Source organism: Scophthalmus maximus, chromosome 5 (assembly GCF_022379125.1).
Source record: "Scophthalmus maximus strain ysfricsl-2021 chromosome 5, ASM2237912v1, whole genome shotgun sequence".
In the NCBI taxonomy this organism is placed as follows: Eukaryota; Metazoa; Chordata; class Actinopteri; order Pleuronectiformes; family Scophthalmidae; genus Scophthalmus; species Scophthalmus maximus.
In genome coordinates, this window is record NC_061519.1 from 19902345 (window position 1) to 19928377 (window position 26033).

General features: G+C 42.0%; 1 protein-coding gene across 1 annotated transcript in view; it reads right to left on the reverse strand.

The window, feature by feature from the left end:
• Positions 1-16140, reverse strand: part of pth1r (parathyroid hormone 1 receptor) — a 39541-nt gene extending 23401 nt beyond the window's left edge. The window contains exon 1 of the mRNA XM_035635190.2: positions 15670-16140. Coding sequence (XP_035491083.1) covers positions 15670-15738 — 69 coding nt within the window. The 5' untranslated portion in view covers positions 15739-16140. The remainder of the gene's footprint in view (positions 1-15669) is intronic.
• Positions 16141-26033: the final 9893 nt, after the last annotated feature.

Consider the following 26033-nt stretch of genomic DNA (forward strand, 5'->3'; position numbering starts at 1 on the left):
TGTAATCGTTTGGCCACCAGAGCACTCCAGCACTAACATATTATTTTTTACAGTAATAATGGCCGATCGCTGCAGATGTGTAGCGGAGAAAGGTCATCTCATAATTCGCGACAGATCTGGAGGGCATGAGGAAGGTCCTTAAGTCCCTTTAATAAAGATATTTTGAGTCAAATCCACTTATGACGGTCTACAGTTGAGAGCAAAAGAACCTCACCATCAACCGACACAAACCCTCCCCTGAATCAAAGACTAGTTGTTTTATTCACCATGGTAATCATAATATGTGTTAATGATGGTCTGAGAACTGGAGGCCGAGCTTGACGGTGGCGATAGAGGACCACTGAGAGTCCATAGTGTCGAAGAGCGGAGTCTGCTCAGTCAGTCACCGGCTGAGAGCCAAAACAAAGCGTCTGCAACACGAGCAAAACTAATTCAGAAATGTGGTGTGACCGAACAATTGTCACAGAATAATAAAAAACATAAAAAGACACATTGGTTTCCTCGATACCACAGCTAGAATCTGATGCTCGCCGGACCAATCATCCAGATTAAATCCGAGTATCCCTGATAGGAACATCCAGCTGTAAATTTGCAATACAGTTTGTCCATTATTTTAATACACTATGATCATAAAGCACAGTAGCTGTACGAAAAAAAAAGCTGCTGCAGTTGTCTTTGCATCCAGTGTTTATAAAAAAAAAGCGTAATCCCATGTACCTGTATTATAGATACAATGTATTACAGTGCATGGTGATCATGGCACATTTCTTTGCTAATGTAAAGTGTAATCTTGAAAATTTTACATAATTCAGATGCATTTTCTCTCACACTGACGTCTCTATGAGATACAGTACCTGGTAATGTGTGAGATGATGTTACTAGTTTTCATTTCAGGTTAGTCTTCACATGATTTTGAAAACACAAGATTAGTATTCAACGGACAATTACGTTGTTTATATGCTAGATGAAGGGTGAAGCAGTTTGCTGTTGAAAAACACGCGCACTGTCTGGATTCAGTTTTTTGAGATGTTTTTATTGTCAACATAAACCCTCTGATCCCAACTCTGCTCGTATTTTCACTGGAATTACCAGCCACGTTAATTTTTTCCTATCATTTCAGAGTCATCCAATAATGCCTCCCTCTGTTATCGGTCGGCGAGGATGAGATTTCTCGGTGAATGGTCGTATAAAGTGAGACATTCCGTTCCAGATCACACTTCATCACTGGGATGATAAATAATATACAATAATATTTACTCTGCTCGCTGTAAAGCGCCTCTATTATGGGAACACAGTTGAATGTTTGTTTTATGTACGTGTTTTGGTCATTTGCCATTCTTTGCACCATAAGCTAACATTCACTTCCTTGTTGTTGGCATATATTCAAAATTTGATCCCAGGGGCTTTTTTGACTTTCCTGTGCATTTTTTCTCCACAAAATAGGGGGGTCCAGAAAATTTTAACTTCGCTGAATCTTGTTTTTAATGGCCTGTCCTCTATCTGGAAAAAAACATGAATATGTTACTTTTGACATATTGCACCGCATGAATGTTTTAGCGGATGAGGTTCCTGGATATTATAAACTCTATGAGTCAGTGCCACTCCTCTTCAACTGTGCAATTTGCATTTGATGATAAAAACCACAAACCACAAGGCTGGTTGTCCTTTGGAAATGCTTGCAAACCACACTCTGACTTAAAGCAGCATTTAGTCCCTAATTATACCCTGCTCTGGTCTTAAGCTTGAAGAACAGCACTTTTGTCCTTGATGGAAACATTGTGTGCGCCCTGAGAGGCGGCACACATCTTGTGGAGTCCAGATAGCTGTGATAGTATTGTTCTTTGCATTTAAAAGGATTATTTTGTATGTTATGTAAGTGGTTTGATACACAAGTAGCCTGGGTTGTTTCTTTCAATGAAGCAATGCAAATGCAGCATTTAATATTCATCAAAGGCTTAATGATTACGCAACAATCAAATGCACTAGACATTTCATAATATCTTAATGGATGTCACGGAAGTGTCAGCTACTGACACACGAGGCAGACTGTTGTCAGGACAATGAGTTGAAACCAATGTATATATAGTCATTTTATATATACGGATTATGAGGGTTGCAGGTTAAAAATATGTGTAATAAAAATAAGTGTAATCCATAAGACCTTCAATGTAACAGATTGTGTAGTTGTAGCACACACACACACACACACACACACACACACACACACACACACACACACACACACACACTGTAGCATTAATGGCATATGATAGCCTCTCAGTCACAGCTTGGACACATCAGCGCTAAGCTTCTGAATCACAGCAGCTGGCGATGAAATATAAGATGATGCCAGTATTCATATTCAAAAAGCATTTTTTGGATTCGTGATCATGTTCCCCAGTCAAGGACTAGTAATAAGAAATACAACCTACACTCCATTTTTGTTAAAATATAGACTTCAGCCATTGAAAAATGATTTTCTAGGTTTTCCACGTGTTAGTAAGAGCTGTAATAATGGACGGAGTGTGAAACCTGTGAGACTAATTAAATAGCAGCGAAACACCTTGACTTACAATAATTGTGCAGGTGATCGCAGAAAGAAGGCCTCTACAATATTCATCCGGATGGACGGCAGGTATGTTCTAATGGACTCATCCATTTTTAAATGAGACTCTGACCAAAATACATACTGCTGAAAGAATAAAAAGGATAAGCCTTGGCATGTCTGAAAGCTTTCCAAAGGGCATTTTTCACACAAAAGGATTCATAAATGAATGATGACAGAGAATTGACTGTCAGGTGAGGTAGACTCAGTGGTTCAGGTTCGAGCGGCCACGTCGCAAAGGCTTGATCCTGTTCATTCAGATCTGCGTCTTCACCACTGTCACAAATGATTCTCAGTTTCAGATGCTAATAAACCCACCAAATTTTGCAGAACCTTGTTCTAGTACTGGAGCACCGGATCTCACCGTCAACATTATCATTAGTTACCTGCAGGGAGTTTCTTCAATTTATGTTCCACTTCATTTGACATCACAAAGCCGATGACTTTACGAAAATAACACCTTCACAAGTCTAAGTGGATCTGAGTGTCAACAACCATCGATCCACCATCAGCAACTTCAGCATGCAGATCGTTCTGCTCGCTCGAGCCTGCTGCTGTATGTCAAGTAGATACTCTGTCCATAAAGGAATACACCAAGTAACTGCTATTATTTTACCCATATTTGCCAACATGGAGGACCAAATAATGTGTTATTTTACAATGCAGTATAATGCCACAACACCGCAAGCTACAACTTTGTCTAGAGTTAGTGCGTCGCGGTCGTATGCCTCTGCAAGCTAGTCAAATAGCAGGAAATGTGGTCAAAATCTTCTCTTGTGTCCCTGAGTTGCAGAACATAATGTGTCAATGGGAAGTTGACCTTTGATATTTCGGATACAAGATATCATAATTGTGTCACTTGTCTGAATATGATGTCATAAAAGCGCATTAATCCTTGCGAATTCTCAAAAAGGGTTTTTTTTTAAGGTCCCCTTGACCTTTGACCTTTTATAACTAAAATCTAATCAGTTCATCCTTGAGCTAAAGTGAATGTTTGTACCAAATTTGAAGAAATTAGATCTAAGCCTTGTTAACTCAAATGAGATGGATGGATGGACAGACAGGTGGGCTACCTGAAAACACAATGCCTTTGGTCACAGCTGTCAACAGCTGAGGAGGCATGAAAATCACCACCTGTGGCCACCCGGGAGCCACCATGAGACCTTTTAAATGAATTGTCAAAAATGGTTAAACATTCTGTTTTTCACAAAGGCAGTGTTTATCAAATGAATCTATTTAGTACAAAGGCAGCTTCACACATTGTCAATCAGTGTGATCGTCAAATTCCCTGAATTGATTATGTGGTGGGCGTGTTTGTTCTCAATCAAGAAAGTCAATATTGACTGATATCAACAAATTGAACACACCCACACGTAGAAGATTCTGCAAACTTCATGAAATGAAGGTCAAAAACTTAATTCGATGAAGTTTGAAAAAAAAAAGAGCTACTAAAAAAAACGAATGGAACATCACTATCAATAAGGGTTCAGTTTCTTGTTATTCTATTCTATTCTATTCTAATTATGATTATTTTAAACTGTTCATATCGAATCCGCTATCCCTTTAGTATCATTATTAGTAGCCATTTGGGCAGTGTTGCAGATTAAGCAGAGGTAGTTTGTGGAAATAACAGATTTAGAGAATTCTGGCATCAATTTAAAACAGCTAACTTGAAAATTTAAATTAAAAAATATACTGAATTAGCCTAAATGAATATATAAATACATTATATTAACACAACCTGGGTAATTGTTCCTGTAAAGTACTTCTCTGTAACATTTTGTAGGAAATTGACATTTTCTCAATGTGTAATATTGTAATAAAATGTTTTAGCAATATTGCAACTAAAATTATCAACTATTTTGATAATCAATTAAGTGTTCATTTTTTCAGCGACTATGGAAAAAATATTTGTTTTATGTGATAGTAAGCTGAATATTTTTCAGTTTTTGGATGATGGTCAAACTAAACAAGACATTTCAAGAGCATTATTTTGATATGTCATACATTTAATACGTAATCAATGAATTGGGTACATAGGAAGATTAATGAAAATAAATGTAAGTTAGAGGCTCCCAGAAATGGATCTGGTTGATCTATGATTTATAGTCAGATGCTGTGATGTCTGAAAATCAATGTTAAAATTCAATAAACCAGAAAACAAAAAACGCAGATGCAGTCACACAGTGACAAAAAGCGTTTCTGCACCAAGTGTGTTGTGTGCCATTACCAGCGAGAGCAGAGCATAACACTGCAATCAGTGCAGGGTGGCCGGAGTTTAACATTTGAGTGAAGAAGAAGCACAAAGACATGACGCATGAAGAGGGCAACACTTAAAGCAATCAGCCCCGTCTCCACTCTTAACCAAAGGTAGACCAGGCACCCTGCTGCCTGTGAAAAATGAGGACAAGGACAGTGTTTGTATAAAACCCCTAATTGCAACATCCTTCCCCCAAATAACCCGCCAAATTGTGGACTAATTAGGAAAACTTAATCACGAGAGGCGTCTCTCTAATTGCCAGGTACTATTCCACCATTTTGATTAAATAATTGAAGAGGCTTATTAAAAGAGGATAAGCCTTGTGTCAATGGTCACCTTGACTGAAATCACAAAGCAAAGGCAACATCAAGTTGAAGCTCTTTAATCTAGGAGACCGGAAATTACACACTCATTAATGAACAACCATTTGCATTTCCTGCGGACAAATTACTTAAATGTATTCTAATTTATCTGTAGCACAGGGTTATTCTCATATTGTTTTTATGTTTTTGACATTTTTTTGAATGAAAGAGAAAAACACGCATGTTGTGTCGGCCCCTAAAGCACGGCTGTAAGGGTTGAAAAAGAACATTTACATAACTATTCTGAGCATGATTTCCAGGAAAAAGCAATTACACAACATAAGTCCCCTTGAAACACAAGCTATTAAGAAGCATTAAATATATATATATATATATATATATATATATATATATATATATATATATATATATATATATATACATACATATATATATTGCACTTTAGCTTATATAAAAGAATGAATCACGAGATTGCTGTGCTTTCTGTGACACTTCAGACAAAAGTAAGTAAAGCCAATAAACAATGTGCCTATTGCTTTTATTTTAAGACTGATATTCAAGTTTCTAATTTTTTAGATCACATTCAAAAGCTGCTCGCAGGTCTGTTGAGTCTATAAAAAGCTGTTCTCATACAAGTCTGATACTATACAGCCATTAAAATGATGTGCAGAGCCATTAATGGATTAACTGCAGAGTTACATACAGCATATACGTCACATCATGACTGTGTTTAAAGGATTTAATACACATCAGAGACACAAATGTTAATGCGCTGCGGTTGAGGATGAGGAAGCTCAGACTGTCTGGTGAGTGAAGAAAATGCAAGCGCACATGGGCAGCACACTGTAGCCAGTGCACTCCGACTGAGAGGCCTGCAACTGCCCTGTCAGCATGATCTTTCCACTTACTACAAGGCCACTGGTGCTGAGGTCTTTGAACCATGTTTTTATTTGACTGAAAATGACTCGCGCTCCTGGGTAAAAGGCAGAGTCCATAGCAAAAAGGCAAACAGTGTGCACGGATGAGAAGGACACAAGTCAATATATACACATTTGGCCCCATTGTAAACACAGCAAAGCAGCGCAGTTCGCGTGAATGTGCACAGCAAATCAGTCACTGAAATACAAAACCATCTTAATAGACTGGTTAAGGTGTTTTTTCATTTCATTTTTCATTTTTTTCATAATAAATTCCTCAGTCATCTCAAGCCAGTGGTTAGCACTCTTGCCCTAATGACGAGAAGAAGTCAAGAAGTCTTACATTTAGATGATGCATCATCCTCGGTTTAAAGGAGTGATGAACTGAACTGATCCTTGGCGCACGAGAGGATCAGAGCCAGGATCTCTCAGCTTTTCCACATCTGCATAATTGTAAGTAATCCCTTTCAAATTTACCCCACAAAGTACAACGTCGGCCTTGTCGCACACATCAAACTGAAACCATTACGACACCCGTGCAGGTCAAAAATAAGCTTCACTATCCCAGAAGCTAAAATTCTTTAAAAAGAGTACTCCACCAATTTGGCATGTCACTTCTGTTACAAAGAAAATGATCAGGATCGGTGCAGCACAGCCAGTGATGTTGTCTTCTTTTATTCCACTCACTCTTCTTCTTTGGCAAAACACTGGCACCTGCATTTCCCACAGTTTGGTCCATGGTTTAGGTGCGTGCGTTATGTGGTAGCAGCCAGCAGCCTCGAGCAGACATGAGGAGCAGACTACAGAGGTCTGCTGAGCTCATTTCTATCCTAACACCAGTCTTTCTAGCTGGTGTTGCTCCAGCGTCTATTATGGCGCATGTTGAATGTCAATTCTCGACTCTCTTTTATAGGTCTTTACTGCAGCCTTCATCCACACACGCATCATGGAAAAAAAACAACCCCCTCAATAATGATAAATAAGATAATTAAATGAATAAGCTAATTCCGCACAGAGCTCCTCTCCATCCAAAGACTGTCGCCTGCCAACATAACCATTAAAAATAATTGCCGAACTGAGCCACAACCTCAAACGTGTGTTCAGCTCGAGAGTCACGTGGTGAATGTCATCATTTGTGAAACTCACTAGTTTAACACTGCCAGGATTACGTTCACACGGCTCGCTATACTTGCTACTGTAGAACAGCCCATCCATTTTAAACAATTCAGAGCAAAGTCGTACACACACAGAAGCATAGAAGGTTAAAGTGTAATACACCAACAGTCTTTAGCGCTACGTCAATTTTTTTAAAATATCTGATTTTAATAGAAAATGAAAAATGAGCTTAGAGCAGCTCAGCCCCCGAATACAATCTACAACAATTATATAATCAGAAAGACTGATTTTTAATTGTTAATTAATCAACCGACTCATTACTCATTACACTCATTCCACACTAGGCACTCGTTTGTCCCAGCACACACGTCACCATGTCTACCAACAGCAGACAATGAACTTTGACTGACGACCAATATCATCTCATGTTGGAAGAACATGTTTCCCAAATAAATTGCAATAAATTGCTCTTGTTGAACTATGACTTTGTTACCACATTTTAGTTTTGTGCTCCCTGTGACCCGTGTGTTAAACGCCATGGAGCGAAGCAAAGTCCAGCCAAACTTCACACTGTAATCTGAATTTAAAACTGGCTGAAATTTCCCCTGCACTGCAACGTGAGGATTTCTTACTTATTGCTGGAAAATCTGGAGCCGTGAACTGCATACTTAGAAACCCATAAGCCCCTGAGTTTTGCAATTAAACTAATAAAGGTCCTTTCAAGAAACCCAGCCTCTTCTCAGCCATAAGCCATGTGCCAGGGGAGTATTCCTGGCTGAAATTTTGAGGGGCTTCCAACTCACGTAAACAACTGGATCACATTTGTGAAACTCTACTTTTCCGGCACTTGACCATTTCAGCAATTGACTCTGAACTGTCCACAAACTCAATCGCTGTTGCATTTTGGGGAGTAGAATGGCCCTGAGAGCTTTTGTACATTTGAAACTCAATCCCTTCACCAACAGTGGGGGTAGGGCTGCGCAGGGCCGTCGGTCAGCGGCAAAGGCGTCTACATAGCCGAGAATTTTCACGTGTCAACTCAACTGAGGTGCTGTGGGATTCCGATCATTTTGCCCGCGAGGAAGCCTGCGCCGCAATATTGATACAGCAGGTAGCTGCTGAAAAAAGGAGCACAAAGAACACAAACTTGTCACTGTGCTGGCAATCAATCAACATGTCCCTGATATTTAGTTTTTTTTTTGTGAATTATTGAGTTATTATATACTGCTATGCTTCTGTCCGGCTATGTCTGCGGCCGATGCTTTGGCTGACATTGGACATGCCCGACGCTCAATGAGCGCCTTATCAAGGACTGACAGAGGAGAGGCAGCCTCAAATGTTAACTTTTCCCAGATAACCATCAAAGCTACAGCATGTGTTGGGTGTTCAGCCGACATGTGGAAAAAGCCCGTCTGCAGAGCAAAAAAAGGGGGGTAAAATTACATTACATTCATGACATGTTGACAGTGAGAAAAAAAGGAATATTGAGAGGCGATGTTTGGGAGTTAAACTATCAGCGGTCGGAGCATCTTTGGCATCGTTAGATACTGCCTGCTTTGCCTCCGCTGGACTTCGTCAAACTTCCACACATAAGCTCTTTCACACGACGGCTGAGTAGAAATGAGCTGATATAAATACAACATGAAGTTGTTAAAAAGGTTGAAAATAAATGAGGGCGTACAGAGTCACGCATCCGATAAACAGATGTTTACCAATGCTGAATTTCATGGGGGCAGAGGCACATCATCTGTTAGAAGCCGACGCTTTGCAGTGAGGTGTAAAAGTGGCATTGAGTTACACATACCCTCACATTCTTCAAGTGGAAAAGTTGAGAGAGAGAAAAAAGCAGAGGTCATGGTAAGTCAAGAAAACAAGCCCTTTCCTGAGTCAAACACAGCCATGGTATAACCTTACCATGCTGGTGAAACTGAAGACTCTCCTATTAACACACACGTTAGGACTCTGACTCACAGGCCCTCTAAAAACCGGGCAATGTGTCAGTCAGTCAAAATAAAACAAAGGGGGAGAGCCAGGGCGTGAGGGCGTGCGCATTTCTACGAGAAAGTGGAAGAAATCCGATGGCTCTCCAGTTATCTCTGGAATTCCCTCGGCTACTGTAAAAGCTCCGGCGGGGGAAACGCCGAGCATAATGATATGTGTGTGGAGGGTATTTTCCCACTACAAGTTGCCTCTGTTAGCCGAATCCCATGCTGATCCCAGGAAAATTCAGGCAAACATGCTAAGTGACCAGTGACGACAGCAAGTGACCCACGGTCTGCAGCGACGGGGGCATGTGCAGCTGCAGATACAGACTTTACACCCCCGTGCTGCTTAAAAGCCACATTACGTGCTGCAAGGCTGCATTACAGAGCAGGACAAGTCAAATCTGCTGACACATAATCGCATTTGGACGGGGGAATTACATTTTAACCGAGGTGGGAATCAACGCCATTTGTGCACTAAATTGCACCCTCGCTCAAACTTTATATAGTACTGCTGATTTCCAACACGCGTTTCATGATACCCTCAAAGCTGAGAGTGTAAACATGTTATTTTTGGTGTGTTTCAGTGACTCAGTGATGTTACATTTCACACAAGAAGTGAAGTATCTGTGGACCAGAGCTCCACACTTCCTGTGGTTGCAGCCCTCTATTCATACCTATTATTATGAATCTGCAACAAGTTAAAAAATTATATTTTCTAAAGTATATTTAGTGCTTTATAAGAGTTCAAGCACATGCAGTGTACTGTAATCAACATTCAGCATTTTAATGAGGGCTGACATTTTGTCAGAAACGTTACTTTTTCTAGCTCGTAGCAACTGGTCATGAGCCACTCATTCATTTGCAACAATTATTAGTCAGCCAACACCTCACATAATAATGTGATTAAGACCGTTTCTACATTTTGAACACTGAGACCTGGTTTTAAAGGATTGCAGCCAGCCAGAGTGACATCATGCAATCCTCTTATCCTGTCCAACAGAGCAACAATGTGAACCCAGTGTTTTTGCACCAACACCAGTCGTAACTGGCATTGGCACGAAGCATTGGGCGTGTAATTAAGAAAATTTGTACTTTGAACATGATTCACGTGGTTTTAGATTGTTGTAACTTACACTTTCTACACATGTCTATTACAGATAAATCTGTTCAGAAATCACGATGGGGATTACTTTCTTCAGCATCAAAGTAATCCAGTGGTAGCTGCCTGTACTAATGTAAACTAATATAGGAAAAAAAAAAGGAAATTAATATTGTAACCAAATGCTAACCCACTGACTCCATGGCAACTAGGGGACTGAAAGGAAATGTTCCAGACTTCAGTGCAAGTCTCAAAGCAGCTTATGATTGGGATAGATGTTGATTAACAATAATAATGAATCATCGTCAGGCCCTACTCTAGCAAGCTACATTATATCGCATTCTATTTATTGCTTTCACCCCGCGAGCTAAAAGTGTTTTCATACAGATGAATCTTTTCAAACATGCATCTGTATTAAAACAATAACAGAAGTAGAATTATAGAGGCAAGCTGAGAAAATGTGAGCATTGCGAATGGATTGATCACAGCACTTCAGGCCCTGCGGTGAGACATCAGCGGGGGGGGGGGGGGGGGGGGGGGGGCACCAACAATAAGGTGATTGATGTTTTCAAGGCCAAGACGCATGCACCACACTTGTTGCACAGTCAAAAACAGGATGAAGGGATAAGAGACTTGAAGAGAAACAATAAATGGTCGCTTAGGGATGCCGTCAGAACTGTCTCTTTATCTTCACTTTAAATGCCACCGTTTTGTGCACAGAAGTAGTTCTGTCATTTTAGTGATAGAGAGAAGAGTCTGAAGTGGATACGACGCAAGAGGCTCCCAACAGACAGATATTATTGGGTATCATCACTATCAGTGCCCTGCACTTAAGAGCGACAGTGGGGGTTCCCTGTTGGATGAAATTCATTAACTTTGATCCTGATTAAAGACAAAGAGTTTTCATCTTTCCCCTGTTGGAGGGTTTAGTATCAGAGTCAAGGGAGCCAACACGCCACAACAACCTCAGGGCTAGATTCAAGCTGTCTACCTCTTTTGTCTGTGAACCTGAGCCATATGACAGCTATCAAACCAAAGGCGTGCTAGATAATAGAGAGGATTTTCAGTCGAAAAAAACTACAAAACAATTACAATCTCACATCGCAGTGAATGAGGATCCACACACGAACCACGATTTCAATATTGCTGTCCCAAAAAGCGGCATTTTTGTCTGTTGTGGACTTTGGTGGCTTCGCATGGTCAAACGGCCAATCCGCCCTTGGCCTTGTCAGTGGCTTCCCGACATGCAAGAGTTCCCATTATGGCTCAAGTTGAACTAACTGGATGAAGCAAGAAAAATAAATTGCATTAAAACCAGGAGCTTACTGAGAATTGTTTCAGAGTTTTCTGAGCAGTGCATTGGGTATTGATTGGTAAATTAACAGGCAACTGACTTCAAAAGCGTCACCTCAACAGTGTCAATACTGAAGAGGCTCTGTGATGCTCCCAAATCCCAGTGGGGATTGGTTAAACCAAGCGTAAAAGCACACCATTAAGGGATTGTTTTAAAAAAAAAAAAAAGGAGGCCTTTACCGAAGGTAAAATCTCACCATTGTGTGGGGAAAAAAAACATGTAAATAATAGCAGATAATTAAAAAAAAATCCAATCATATGCTTTTGATGTGGTCCTAAGGCTGTGGTCGTTCTTCACCAAAGTTTCACTGTGCCACCTAATCACTGCTGACACACCTACAGTTGCTTCTGTTCTCCCTCTTGGGAGCAGTAAAGGTCAATTGTGTCACGTGCACACACACACGCACACACACACACACACACACGCACACAAACACCAAAAAGAGGACTTAATAAAATAACACTTGGAGCAAGGGTGAAAGAAAATATTTTAAAAAAACTAAACAACTGACAATACCTATTGTGTAAGCATGTGTGAGGGGGGGGTCTCCTTTAATGAGAGGGATAAGAAATGACACACAGTTGATGGAAATGGACTCTGAAAGGAGCAAATTGATCCTGGCAGGGCTTTGTGGTCCTTCTGTGTCTTAATGGGGCCTGTTCAGAGAGAGAATAAAGATTAAGGCCACGTCCAAACTGTTTGAACTCCCTGACTGAATACAGCACGAGGTCTTGGTTACGTGTGCTGTACGTAGCACTTTACCGCAGCATTTCCTAAGAAACAGCTCACCTTAAACACAAAGATTAATGTTCGCTCAAGAGTCCTACTCATGCAAACGTTCAATAATTACATTGGTCAGGGGTGACATATTGTATTTCACAAAAAAAGGGGCCATTACAACAAGGATGTTCCTTTCATGTCACCTGGTATGTGTTCAAGAGGCATCATTTGTTTTTCAAATGGAAATGCATGAGCGTTGCATGTAAAATTGGAAAACAGCTCCACGTTCGAGTGCTTGAAAGATAATGATACATTCCAGCTGGAGGTGCACAATGTGGACACGTTTAATGTAGCATTCATTTTTCGGGATTATTTTTAAAAATTTCAGCAAGAATGTCCAAAAGAAAAGAGCTTCAAGTTTAATTTACATCATGCCGGTCACATTGGGTCAGAATATTATTTTTTCGGTTTTGTGGAAACCAAATTCTGACAGGGTTATTTTTTTTTTTACAAAATCTTCAAATTTTCAAATTTCTCTGAAGCTTTCGTCTCTTTAAAAGCAAAAGTATTCAAATGTAAGTCTGTTGTCCCAATAGCCCATGTGTATCATGAGAGACAACAAATGTGACAGTGAATGTAATAATCCCGATAATGTTCAGTCTCTGCATGAAGTGTGATTAAAAGAGGCGCTCACACTGAAGTCGCCGCAGTTTGCTCTAAACTACGCAGTGAAAATCAAACGTGTGCAATGGATTTGAGGAGATGCTTCGTCGCAAAGCTGAATTTCAATATTCAAGCCTATTTCACAAATGCACAAGCAGTTTGCGTGAAATGGCGAGACTTTCTCTGCTGCCCCTAATTACAGAGGACAGATTGAGATTAGATTATTCCGCACTCTAAACTGTGCTGTGAAGTTCCATTGAGAATAATTTGGCAGAAGTGGATGAGGCCACTCCGAGAGGTGCACGCAGTGTGTGCCTTTTTAAGGCTTTTAAATAATAAACTAGCAGCAAAAGAGAGGCTGTGATTAGTTATAAAAAAACAAAACAATGCTTTGTGTGCACTTTTATGGCACCTTTCCTCGTGCGATCTGATGAAACTGTAAACTCAAATTTGATTCATTGTGCCTATATGGAAATCCAATTAGTGTTTCTATGGTGACAAGAATAAACCTAAATCGTTCACATCCAAATGAATAAATCTTCCATACCGGTATATCTACAGGCACTTTGACACGTCTGTGTCGTCCGTGTAAGTTTTGACAAATTGATGGCTACAAATAGGTCCAAAACACACTGTCGAAGTGAAGAGCCAAGCCACTATTTCTCTGAGCTTAAGTTGTCAACAAGAGAGTTTTCTTTTTTTTCTCCACATCTGGCAAAAAAACTGCCTTGTGCACTACAACTGCCTCTCTCCTGAGATGCAGACACAGCTCAGCCCAGCGAGCATCCAGACACATGCAAGTCATCACGGAGGAAAACACGGTCATAAGGTATAAATTAAACGCTCACTGAGGTTCCTGAAAGCAGCGCTTCCGCCTAACAAATGTAATAAGTGAGCGAGAGAGGCAGCCAGTCACACTGAACAAAGGCTCTGTGAGGCAGCGCTCTGTCTGTGAGCTGTCACTGCAGCATGCCTGCTGAGGTGTGAAGCACAATGGAGAGATCCCTTGTGTGTTCTCGGAACAATGTAGGATTACACACGCAGACCAAACCAGTTCGCGGCGTTGTGCTGGTTGAGATTTGTACGTATGATACAGCCATATCATCATGCTGAACCCTCTGGAAAGTGGGACAACCGAATATCTCAATTAAAAAAAAAGCTGTGTATTCCTTCTTTACACAGAGACGCATACTTTCCACCCTTAGCTGTGGCTTTCGGTGAAATCAACGTCCCGTTCTGGTCACAGTTTGGAAAAAAAAATTGCTTTTTTTTTTTTTTTTTTTTCGTGGAGAAGAAGACTAAGCAAACACCGAACTTAAAAACGGGGTAAACACTGTTCACAGACAGAGCCTTTTAACGACTGAATGTTGAATCAGCTATAAATACGCAGCTATGTTATAATTGTTTTCCCCTGCCATCTAAACCAATGAGCCTAGAGGTCCACTGCGGTGCAGTGACGGACCACATCACTGGGAAAATGCACTGTACCTCAGAGCCTGGGCGAACTGCCTGTTGAATGCACAACAGCGTCAGCCAAAACACACAGAACCAACTCGGTGTGCTGCTGCTCTGCCTGCAGCACAATGTGTGTGTGTGTGTGTGTGTGTGTGTGTGCGCGTGCATGCTTGTGTGTGTGTGTGTGTGTGTGTGTGTGTGCAGCAAGCTTTCTGGAAACAGCTATGGCAATATTTGAGAATAAAATTATTAATCACAATGTCGGGCGAAAGTCAAATCCTTACAGCTGAGATGTTTCGAGACATGAACGCTGCTCAGGTGCTGCTGGACTTATGAATGAAATATTTAGCCCCAGTCTGACTGCAACAACTGCTTCCAGTTGAGGCGGGTGGGAGCTATATGCAAAGCAAATGAAACAATCCGTAGCAAACACCGATGTGCTGCCTACTACAGGAACTAGGGTTGCCTGTTTGCGCCGCTTTACACAATCACTGTGTTGTTGTATTGCAACTGGGAGAAGATGGATTTAATGGAGCAAGACTGCGATCACTAATGACAGCGGCTCGTTGTTCTGAAGCCCCTTTCCGCCCCTTCTTTCTTGTTATGAATCTGTCAATATGTGGGTCAATACACAACCGTGTCCCCTGCAATTTAACCTCACATACAACCTATTGGTAATTTGGCCAGCGCCCGCAGTCAATTTAGCCAATTCCAGGAGAACTGTGACATGCATACAAGCGGCACGGAGGCAATTGGCGGAGGGGATGTGAGCACGGAGGTTGTGGCGTCATCCCATCTCCTCCTCTTGTCTTTAAGGTCAGCTTTGACCTTTGAAAAGGTTTCGGTCGACCCGATGATCTCTTCCAAAACCCAACTGGTATCACAATTTTGCAGTTCCAATGACCATATATTGTATCAATCTTTACCCAAGAGTGAACATTTGCATTCATTATAAATGTGTTCTATTCAGTTTTGGGTACAGTTAGCACTCCGTTGTGCCAAACTCTCTATGCGTGGTCACGTGTGAACAGCTGCTCCTCTGACGTGCTGCCAACGATGGACCGTGGACCTCTGGAGTCCATACGTGCAAACCTCCAGATAACATGCGGTGATTACGCAAACAACAACAAAAAAACCAAAAAAAACAGATTGCATGTAGGAAAACGACTTACCAGACACAAACTGCTGAGCAGTGAGACGAGGAGTAGGTCCAGATTGTGGAGCAGCACAGCGGTTCCCATCCCTGACCCGAGGCACCTCCGGGAGTCCTCGCGGGGCTCGAACGGGACGCAAGTGTGATGATGCTCGGATGAGATGATTTAATGTGACAGGCTCTCTTTCAAAGCGGAGAGGGTTGCGCTTCTTTTCACTCCATCTGGCCGCTGGATGCTTATGGCGCGTCGTGGAACCATAACTCTGTAATCGCCTCGGTTTAATTTCCTATAATCTACTGTATGCCATGCGGGCTCGGCGCGCTCACTTTATTTCTCTGCATCTGTCTCTTTTTTCTCCCTCTCTCTCTCCCTCTTCTGAAATTACATCCACATGTCAGAACTATTTATGTCGCTCTCGCTCTGCGGTGGGAAGTTCAAATGAGTCTTTGTAGGGAAGGAACCGACGCTGTATTTTTAGGTCTTTTAAACGTCGCCCCCCCCACCCCCACCCCCCCCGCCCCCCCCACCCCAGACTAACTTAAACACTCCAGTATGGAGCCGTGCGCCAGTCCTCGCTTCCAAAACGTTAGATCAGTGTTGGACACAAAGACGCATCACTCCCATCACAAGCTGCTGTTGAATTTCACAGTTTCGGACTCATGTCACCATCCACGCGGTCGTTTACGCGTCGCGCAGAGGAACGGCGGAGCGGCGGGATGTCAGACAGGATCACTCGCTCTCAACATCTGGCACCCGGCGACACATCTTGTGACGGAGCAATTCACTTTTTGGCGTATTGACTTGAATTTGGCCCGAATCTGTGCTCGTCGCGCTTCCAGAGCTGCACTGCCACTCTTCCCCGGTTACGCGCGTCCGCCCCTCGCTCACTTGTGGAAAACACAACGTGCAAAATGTGTCATTCGAGTTGTTTCCTGAAATCGCGCGCAACCGTGCCACGACCTGGCGCGGCACTCCCACGGCGACTGGATGTATGGAACTCCCGCAGACCGGGGCTCTGTTTTCCCCACTGACCGGGGATGTGAAACGGAGAAATGAGCTTAAGGAGAGGAGAGAGCCAAACCTGGCTTCGAGGATCTCTACTTACTATCGAGAGAGAGAGAGAGAGAGAGAGAGAGAGAGCCACCGTTCACCCCGACGGACAGATCACTCGCCGAGACGCCGGAGTGCTTTCTCTCTGCGCAGCGCGCAGGCAAAAAGTTGGAGTTTCTCGTGAAGGGGAAGCGTCTCCAGATGTGGCAGGCGGCAGGTCGTGGTCAGTAGTGAGTATGTGGATGGAAAAGGGTGGAGGGGAGGGAGGGAGCCGGCGGAGGAGGGCGGGGAGGGAGGCAGGTAGGGTGGAGCGCCGGGGCCTCCGATTGGCGCGCGCTCTCTTGCGTTGGAATAAACCACGACTCCGACATGACATATTTTCTCACCCCTCAAACAAACTCCACATTCAACAGATCGCAGGGCCTTTGCCAAACCACTTTTTTTCCCTGCAGTTTCTCAAAGGGTGCATCCAGTGGTAGCTGTTGGGTTACCGAGACATAATGCAGAAGATGTTCTGGGGTTTTGGTTTTTTTCCCCCCCTTCTCATTATTATTATCTCTTCTTTACTGTAATTTACATTAGCGCTTCGGAAACATCAACAAATTTCCCCAAACAGCTTGGAAACACTTTTTTTTTCCTCTGCTGACACTTCTGATCCTGACCTGTTTAATTTAGTGCTGTATGTGCAATCATTACTATACTAATACTACTACTACTACTACAGTACTACTACTACTACTACTAATAATAATAATAATAACGATAATAATAATAATAATAATAATAATTGCAACACAAGCCACTTTATTTCCTTGTGTTTTCTTCGGATGTCACCATATTCAATATGTAATTAGAGTATTGACAAAAGTCATGACCACAGAACAGAAAAAATAACACACTTTATAGACTCTGTGTGAACAAATGTACGTTTATCAAAAAGAAACGAAATATGCTGTCCGACAGAGTGATGTTATTTTTGTTGGAGAGAAGTCGACTTCACATACAAGAGAGTACAATAAAAAATGTTCTCATGTACCAATTGTGAACAAGCTCTTAATTGTGGTGGTATGTGTGCAATGGGCTATTAAACCATGCAGGGCCACAGCTCTGAAGGCAGAATAATGTGTCAAACCATGTAATCACCTCACAGGCTCTACTGGTCGCACTGAGCACACGCACTGAGCAGAAAACAACTCTGAAAATAGCATTGGTGTAAAAGCTTTCGCTGCTGACATGTATGACGGACTACTGTGGTGCACTGAGGCAACATATGCATTATCCAACGGAGAGAATAATGTTCCGGCGTCCAAGTCGCCTGCTGCCATATGTTCCTGCCACACAGGGAGCAGAGATGTGAAACAAAAGCGACTCCTCTCAAGTGTCATTTATCCTCATGTGGAAGGCTGTTGACAGTATCGCCACATGATATGACTATAATAGATCCCGACTCGTCTATACAGCATCCTCACACTCGAAAAATTATTTAAGTTAAAATAGCCAAGATGTTTTATTCAGTACGTTGTCATTGTTATTTATACTAGGCTACATGAAACTGAATTACCTCAAAGAGTGAATGAGCGACATCATTGGCTACATTCCCGTTGTATCAAGATGGATATTAGCGTAAGATGATATTTGTTGTTGTGGAGATTTACCTTGTTTTCCTCAGTTTTATTTGTGGTATACAGTGTACATATTGTATTCTGCACATTCAGGAACTGTATATTGTGGCACAACTTACATGCATGTATTGTGAAAGATGTTTGAGATTGGCAGCGATGTGCCACTTTGGTTTTTCGGATGTCCCGCGTTAAGGATTCAGACGTTAAACGTGAAGATACACAGATGTCCTTGTGCTCTGGCTTTACCCACAGCCTTAGGGAGAAAAATATGACTTAAATTAGTCTTACAAATAATACGAATACAGTGCAGCCACAGTGTGAGAAAAATTGTGACACTGTCCAGCAGTTTGACCATGAAAATGTCTCCCTGACATTTTGATGGTTCACTGCTTTTCAACAGCCTCCGCAGATGCTCTGTCTCTTCAAGAGTCCATATTTCTGTTATAGTTGACAAAAGACACCAAAACCAGCGACATGTCTGTTCGTCTCCAACAAGACACAGATCTCTGAAAATGAGTGTAATTTAGCAAGTATTTTATTCAAAACAAAAGGCCACATTTTTCTAAAACAGTTCCTAGTGGTTTTCATTAAACACTACAGTCAAGGATTGTGCTTGATGTGGCACTGACTCAAACTTGAGTTAATTAATGGACATTTTAAGAAGATGACACAGTGACATTGTCTTAATGTTAGATAAGGTACATTCTGTCACTTCATAAAACACAAAAGACACAATTCAGTCTTCTTTGGGAGCGTGCACTCACACAGTTAATTCAAGACAGAAGCACAAATGGAAACATAATGATTTTTTTTTCCTTTTAAAATTCATAAGAACCATATAGTGACAAATATAACTTGCTCACGCTTGTACAGTACTCAAAATATGCATATGTTTTTCCACTTCCCTGTTTTTTTTTTTTTAAATCTATGCATTCATCTTTCCGAGGTCATAGTATCAGAATATCCTCCTGGACAATATGAAATTTGTCATAAACGAACAGTCAGTATTAAGTGATCGACATGTGATCGAGACATATTTGCTCATTTGCCATGCAGCCGCGCGCCCAACCGAGTCCCAACGGGAAACTCCAAATACTGTAAACTGCAAAAGATTAACTGGGTAAGACTGTGTTCATGGGATACGGTTAATCTCCACTCGGTTTCCAATCTTTCAGGTTTTTCTTCTCTCTCTCTCTGAACAAAAAAAAAGGAAAAAAATCAGGACAAGCTTTCTTCTTGAAGGTCAAATTTAAAGTCACCTTTACTGCATCTCCATGCCTCTATCTCTGGTTATGGCATTTATCCCATGGCTATGGAAATCTTCATTCTTCACCTCATGACCCTGTCCTTCTGGGTCCACGATCATATTCTTTACAGAAACGCATCTGATCCTCGACCTCCATCTGGAGTGATTAATATCCTCCTGCTGTATGTTTCCTAAGTGCCTGGTAAATGCCATCTATGCCTGGAAACAAAACAGATGAGCGCTTTGTCAAGGAGGCAACAGACAACATCCGTGGCCCCGGTTGTTCCAGGTGGTATTATTTGTTTGCTCACTGTATGAAGACAAGGTTGTCAACACCTCTTTGGAAATAACAGAGGAGAAGAAAGAAGTGTGTACAAGTATGTACTGCTTCGTTTTCTGCCTCCTGGCGTTAACTAGTGGCAGCATTGGCATCATGACTAACCTAATGGCAGCAGGCTGGCTACTGTCCAAAGCAGAAGAACAACCAAAAAAAAAAATCACAATTTGAACAAATAACCTCAAGCTGGGGCTGCACAGTGGTGTAGTGGTTAGCACCTTCGCCTCACAGCAAGAAGGTTCTGGGTTCGAATCCCGGTTCAACCAGGGCCTTTCTGTGTGGAGTTTGCATGTTCTCCCCGTGTATGCGTGGGTTCTCTCCGGGTTCTCCGGCTTCTTCCCACAGACCAAAGACATGCAGAATGGGGTTAGGTTCATTGGAGACTCTAAATTGACCGTAGGTGTGAATGTGAGAGTGAATGATTGTCCGTGTCTGTATGTGGCCCTGTGATAGGCTGGCGACCTGTCCAGGGTGTACCCCGCCTCTTGCCCAATGTTAGCTGGGATTGGCTCCAGCGACCCCCCGCGACCCTTAAATGGATAAAGCGGTAGACGATGAATGACCTCAAGCTGAACGTCCCGTAGTATTATTAAGTTGGCTGGTTGTGTAACTCACTGATCTAGTATAAAGAAAGCAAACTGCCTGTCATTTTTGAGCCTGTCATTTCCCGGAGCTCTCACGGAGTGAATGCCCATGCGAGGTTCACTTATCTCTTTTTCTATACCTATCTGTCAACCGGATTCTTTTTCTCCTGCAAGATTGAGTTGTTAGACTACCGTTGATAGATACCGGCAAAACGCTGTTCCCTTTCTTGTCTTGGTACTGCAAGGACTGACGCAGTTCCTTTGTGCCGGATATAGAGTCGTCAATTTTCCATGAAAAAAATGACGGATGCTGTCGTCCTTCCATCGCCTCTTTCACTGTGCAGGCCTAAAAGCTGTCCTTTCCTTCTTTGACACAGGTCAGATAGTCAGCATGTTTAGGGGTGAGAGGTGCTTGTTTGCCGAGTCGATATCTGTGCCAGCCAAGTGTGTAAAATGACTTTCTTAGAAAGATCTTGGCAAGTTGTCACTGTGGCCACAATCTCACTCATTAGTAGTTTGCGGCTGGTTCTTTCCTTCATGCACTTACATCCTGATAGGAGTGAGATGAGCCAACAAGAGAATTTTGCAGGATACAAGGATGCCTTTGTTTTTGTTCGTTAACCCATTGACGCTTTTCAAAATCAGATCATTATTTTCTTCACACATTACACCTACTTTTATTGAGAAGAATCGAGCAATAAACTGCTCCCGAAATATCTACACGAATCCAGGAATAGCCACAGTGAAACACGATAACACTGTGTGACGCATTCCCTCAAAGTCTGTAAAAAAAAAAAAAAAAACACGCAAAAATTTAAAGCACATGTATGTATCGGACACACGATAGTTTACATGTGTGATCACTTTTTATGGTCATTTTTCAACTATACTTATGGTTTCATGTTGCATATGGCACATTACTTCAGATGTGACGGGATGGTTTCTATTTATACTCGCAGCTTTATCTTTTCCATATGAACACGTTTTCATGTTTCCACCCACGTTCATCTCTTTGGGTAACCCTGACAAATGCATGTGCACATTTAATTTGCATGTGAAAGCTTCATGGGAAATTTCACACCACCACCACCACCACCACCGTGCCCTAAAAAAGAAGACAATATGGGATTGGAATCAAAATCACTTCTTTGCCTCATTTTTTTTTCATTTCCTCCTTCTGTAGACGCGACTTGATAACGTCATACCCAATCTGACCTGTACTCTTCCTTTGTCCCAGAACAAGTGGTGAAATCCCCCACAGGAAGCCGTTTCCAGCTGGATTGTGGTCTGCTCATCTTCTCTGTGGCAACACTTTGTTTTGACAGCACACCCACTCAGGCCCCCCAAAGGTATACCCCAGAAATAGAGTGAGGGAACAAATCAAAGAAACTCTGTCCCCGACATCCCGAACACGGGTCAAACATGCACACTGCTGAGGTGGAGGTTCCTTATGATCACAAACCTCATTTTTCCACCTTGTTGCCTACAGCCATTGAGGCCACTTTGTTCAAACACATGGCTCAGACAGATAAGGGAGCCTGATGTAACTAATGACCTTTTACTGACCTCCAGATAGCTAGAACATCAACAGGTTCGGTGACAGACTGTACTGTGACATTAAGTGACATATACCGGTAAATTGTTTTGGGGTTCAAAGGTCACATGATGGAGCATGTAGTTAGTCTTTAAATATCATCCCGTCACTATCAACTCTCTAAAACCCAACAGGGGTCCTCACAAAGGATGTTGACTCATTTGATGTTCACTCTGATCCATTTCAATTTAAACGTAAATACAGCAAAGGCACAGACGAGCAGCAGCTGACCGCACAAAGTAGAAAAACCAGTGTCAACGCATTCCTAAGTAACCAAAGTGTTTTGCCAGCCAAGCAGAAAAAGGGAGTTAACTCATCAAAATGCTCGTTGTCAAAACAACTCACAAGGTCCATGTAGTGGCTGCTTTGGGGTTTTCAGTAGTGTCTTGAGACCTTTTTAATCTGATGGCTTGAACTGAACTTTGTTATTGCACAACTTTAGCGACATCTTAGCCTAAAAGCTGAGGTTGTCCTTTGAGTTAGTGATACTGAGATTTTGATTTAGTCCTTAAATTACTCTATAAAAAAGGAAATTTTAAACTGTTTCCAAATGGAAATTGCTTTGTAAATGTCTGTTTCCAAGGTTAAAAATACATTTTCAGTGACAGAATTGCACTACCCAACAAAGTAACTTTAGAAAACTGGATAAAAGATATTTGATATGATTTAGTATTGCAGAATTACAGTTTTTTTTTTTTTTTTACAGTTTTTACATAAAAATGATTTGCAATTTTACAGTATGTTGGTCAGTGAATGAAGCTATTGAAGGTCATTAGAGTTCTTTTTAATTTCCGTCATTAATTGCTACATTTCATAACACATATAGTAGGATGACACACAATCGGCAAAGTCATGACATTTAACGTTTGAGTGACACATTAAAAACTTTTGGGGAATTTCTATTTCTATGTGGACCGAGCAGACCATAGGCCATTTGTGACCAATCACAGCACTGGGTCTAAAGTGAGGTGAAACAGCCATTTGTAACTTTGATGTAGTCTGTGCACTGGGCACTGAGATCACGACGTAGAATGGGATATTAAAATAAACGAGTCCTTGTCACCAACTGGTTGGTCCAGACAGGACATCAGAGTGACTTGGCAGTCGGCACTGTCGCCTCGCAGCAAGGACATCCTGGCATATGGGGCTGCTGTGTGCCGGAGACTAGCTGACCACGGCCCTGCTGAGTCAAACTGCAAAAATGAAATGTCTCCATGAGGATGAATTAATTGAACTTTCCTCAATAGCTCTTAACGAGAAAGCTTCATGGTATGTCTGAAGGGACAGGCAGATAATCGGGGAGAAGAGGGAGAAATGGGTTTAATTCAAACCTATTGTGAGGATACTTTTACACAAGGTTATCCTAGAGATGCCAGAGGGATTCAGTGATGCTGCTCAGCAGGACTCGGCAGCCAAATGTTCAAATTACTCAATTCGTCTGTGTAAATCCGTAACAGGAGAGGTTAAACACTCGCATGATGAAAATAGAGAATAGATGAAAGTAAGTAAAACAACAATAAGAGGACAGATCCCATAAGTGATGGTGCTCAGGTCCCGCTTGTCACCAAAGGAGGGCGCTGTGGCTCAGCTGCGGTCGGCGTGTGACGGCGCGCAGACGTTGTCAACTGACAACAGGGGCCTGTGGGCTGACATCCTGCCCTTGAATAAATCATACTTCTTCCTCTGTTAGTCTAATCTCTGATGCACAAACTTGCCGTCTGTGAAAGCTGAGGACGCTTGATGTTAGAGGTGTCTGATTGATTGTGAAAGAATGGAACCAAGAATGGCTGAAAACTAGGGCTTAAAAATGTAAATTGCACGTTGGACCCCGGCAACACACTCTCACAAACAGCCACATTAACAGTAGCTACGATAAATGTTGTTTATTAAGGCTAAACGTGTTTGTTACAGAAATCCTGCTGTGAACCACCCCCCCCCCCCCCTGAAAAAAACCCTGTTTATATTATATTTACTAAATAAGAATTTCTGCCAAACAACATGGCTGCAGTCTGTGTTGGACCGAGGCCTGTACAGACTGGCACCATCTGCACACTGAACTGGATACCACATCGGGTCCTAGTTGGACCGGGGACAGTTTAATTACACGCTCGCCCACTTCACTGACGGCCTTGTGGATTTGATAATGTATACGTCACGGCTACCAGGAATCCAGCTGGTGTATTAAACGCCTTACTACTATTAGCATTGGCATGGACACGCTGTATCCTGAATGCTGGTAAATGACAGCTGAGCAGTGTCACCGCAGCTCCACAGAGAGGTAACACACAGAGCCGTGCGGGAGTTTCAGTCTGTTTGTGCAGCAACACACTCGATACTGCTGCTCAAAGTGATCTTAATGTAGGCAACGGGCCTGTGCCAGGACTGGAACCTGCAGCCACTTTTGATGGAGTGACAGGTTTTTAATACAGGGAGACAAAATGTACATCCAAAATATTAATGGTTTGCTTTTGGTCAGATTTTATTTGTTTGCACAGGTATGTATAAACACTGATCAACTGAGGAACATACTGAGAAATGCTGTGTTTAAATCCAAACTTGTTTGGTTTTTTTTGTACATAACTCTATTCCAAGATGTACGATATTTTCATTGGCATTCAACTGATCAATGCTAATTTATGGAGCTCAAATGGATCTGTTTACATCTGTGATGATTTATGCTCATATCGAGTGACATTTGATCAATTTTGAAGAGAAATTGGCTAAGCATATTTCTTTCCTTAAACTAACTGATGGAAAGGCCAAGTTTTATTATTTACCTAAGCACATCTAAGTGCCAACATGTGTCTCACATAATGTAAAGTGTCTCCAGTTGCAAACCTGCTGCTGGAACAAAAACAAAAACCTGCAGTTAGACGACCTTTGTTACGAATGTATGAGCAGGACCCATATGCAGAAAATGGCAAGGCAGATAGCGAATTCAGACGTGAAACATTTTCTCAAGTTTGCCGTTCTCCTATGAAGAACACAACAAGAACATTTCCGGAACATGAAGGAAAGGGGGTGATACCTGGGTGGGGGCGCCCACTCGCTCGCCATGAGGTTTTCCTGCTGTATTCTCACATAGGCACTAGGACATTTTTTGGAAATTTCACTCAAATTCTGGCAAGGAAAAGTTCAGGACTTCAGCGCATGTCTGAAAGCGGCGTCACAGTCGTTGCAGGTAGGCTCCAAACTCAAAAATAAAATAAGCAGGCCAAAGATGGGTAGCAAAACTAGAACACACGGAAACAAATCAGTTACACAAAACCTGGGAGATGAACAGATGAACTGTCAAAGGGAAACACACAGACCGTACAAAACAAGGGAGACTGGGGTAATGAACACAGGTGAAACACTCAGGTGTAGTCAATCTGAAGAGTCGTGAAACACACGAGAGGCAGGAAGTGAAGGGAATATCAAAATCAAGCAGGAACCAAAACAGCCAATGTAAGGGGTAACAAGTACGTCACTTCACCAAGGCAGAGACACACAAGGAAGGTTAGAATCACAAATCCAAACACACAAAGTAATACAAAGTTTGTGAAAAAGTCCACATAGGCACACCAATGAGGTCCAACGGGTGAAATTAAAGTCAGAGTTGTCAACATGGGCAGAATCATGACATCATCTAATATCACATGCTCAAGCAGCTGTGGTAATGAAGCTGAATTTCACAGTCAGTATTACGATTTCTCAAGAATATTGTCCGGTTGATTTCATCGCTCTTGCATCGGTCTGCATCGTAGTAGCACATGGATGCTTAGTTGTATTTCACTGGCAGTTCTTGTGTCTTTCAGTTTGCAGATTCTCTATGACAGCCGTGCTTTTATCCGGGCTGTTGAAGCACCATATAACAAAAGCTGAAGGTCGTCTGATGGGTTCAAGTACCAATTGGCACAGAGCACTGATTGGAGCGGGTCCACGGAACATACCAGTCGGACAACGGACG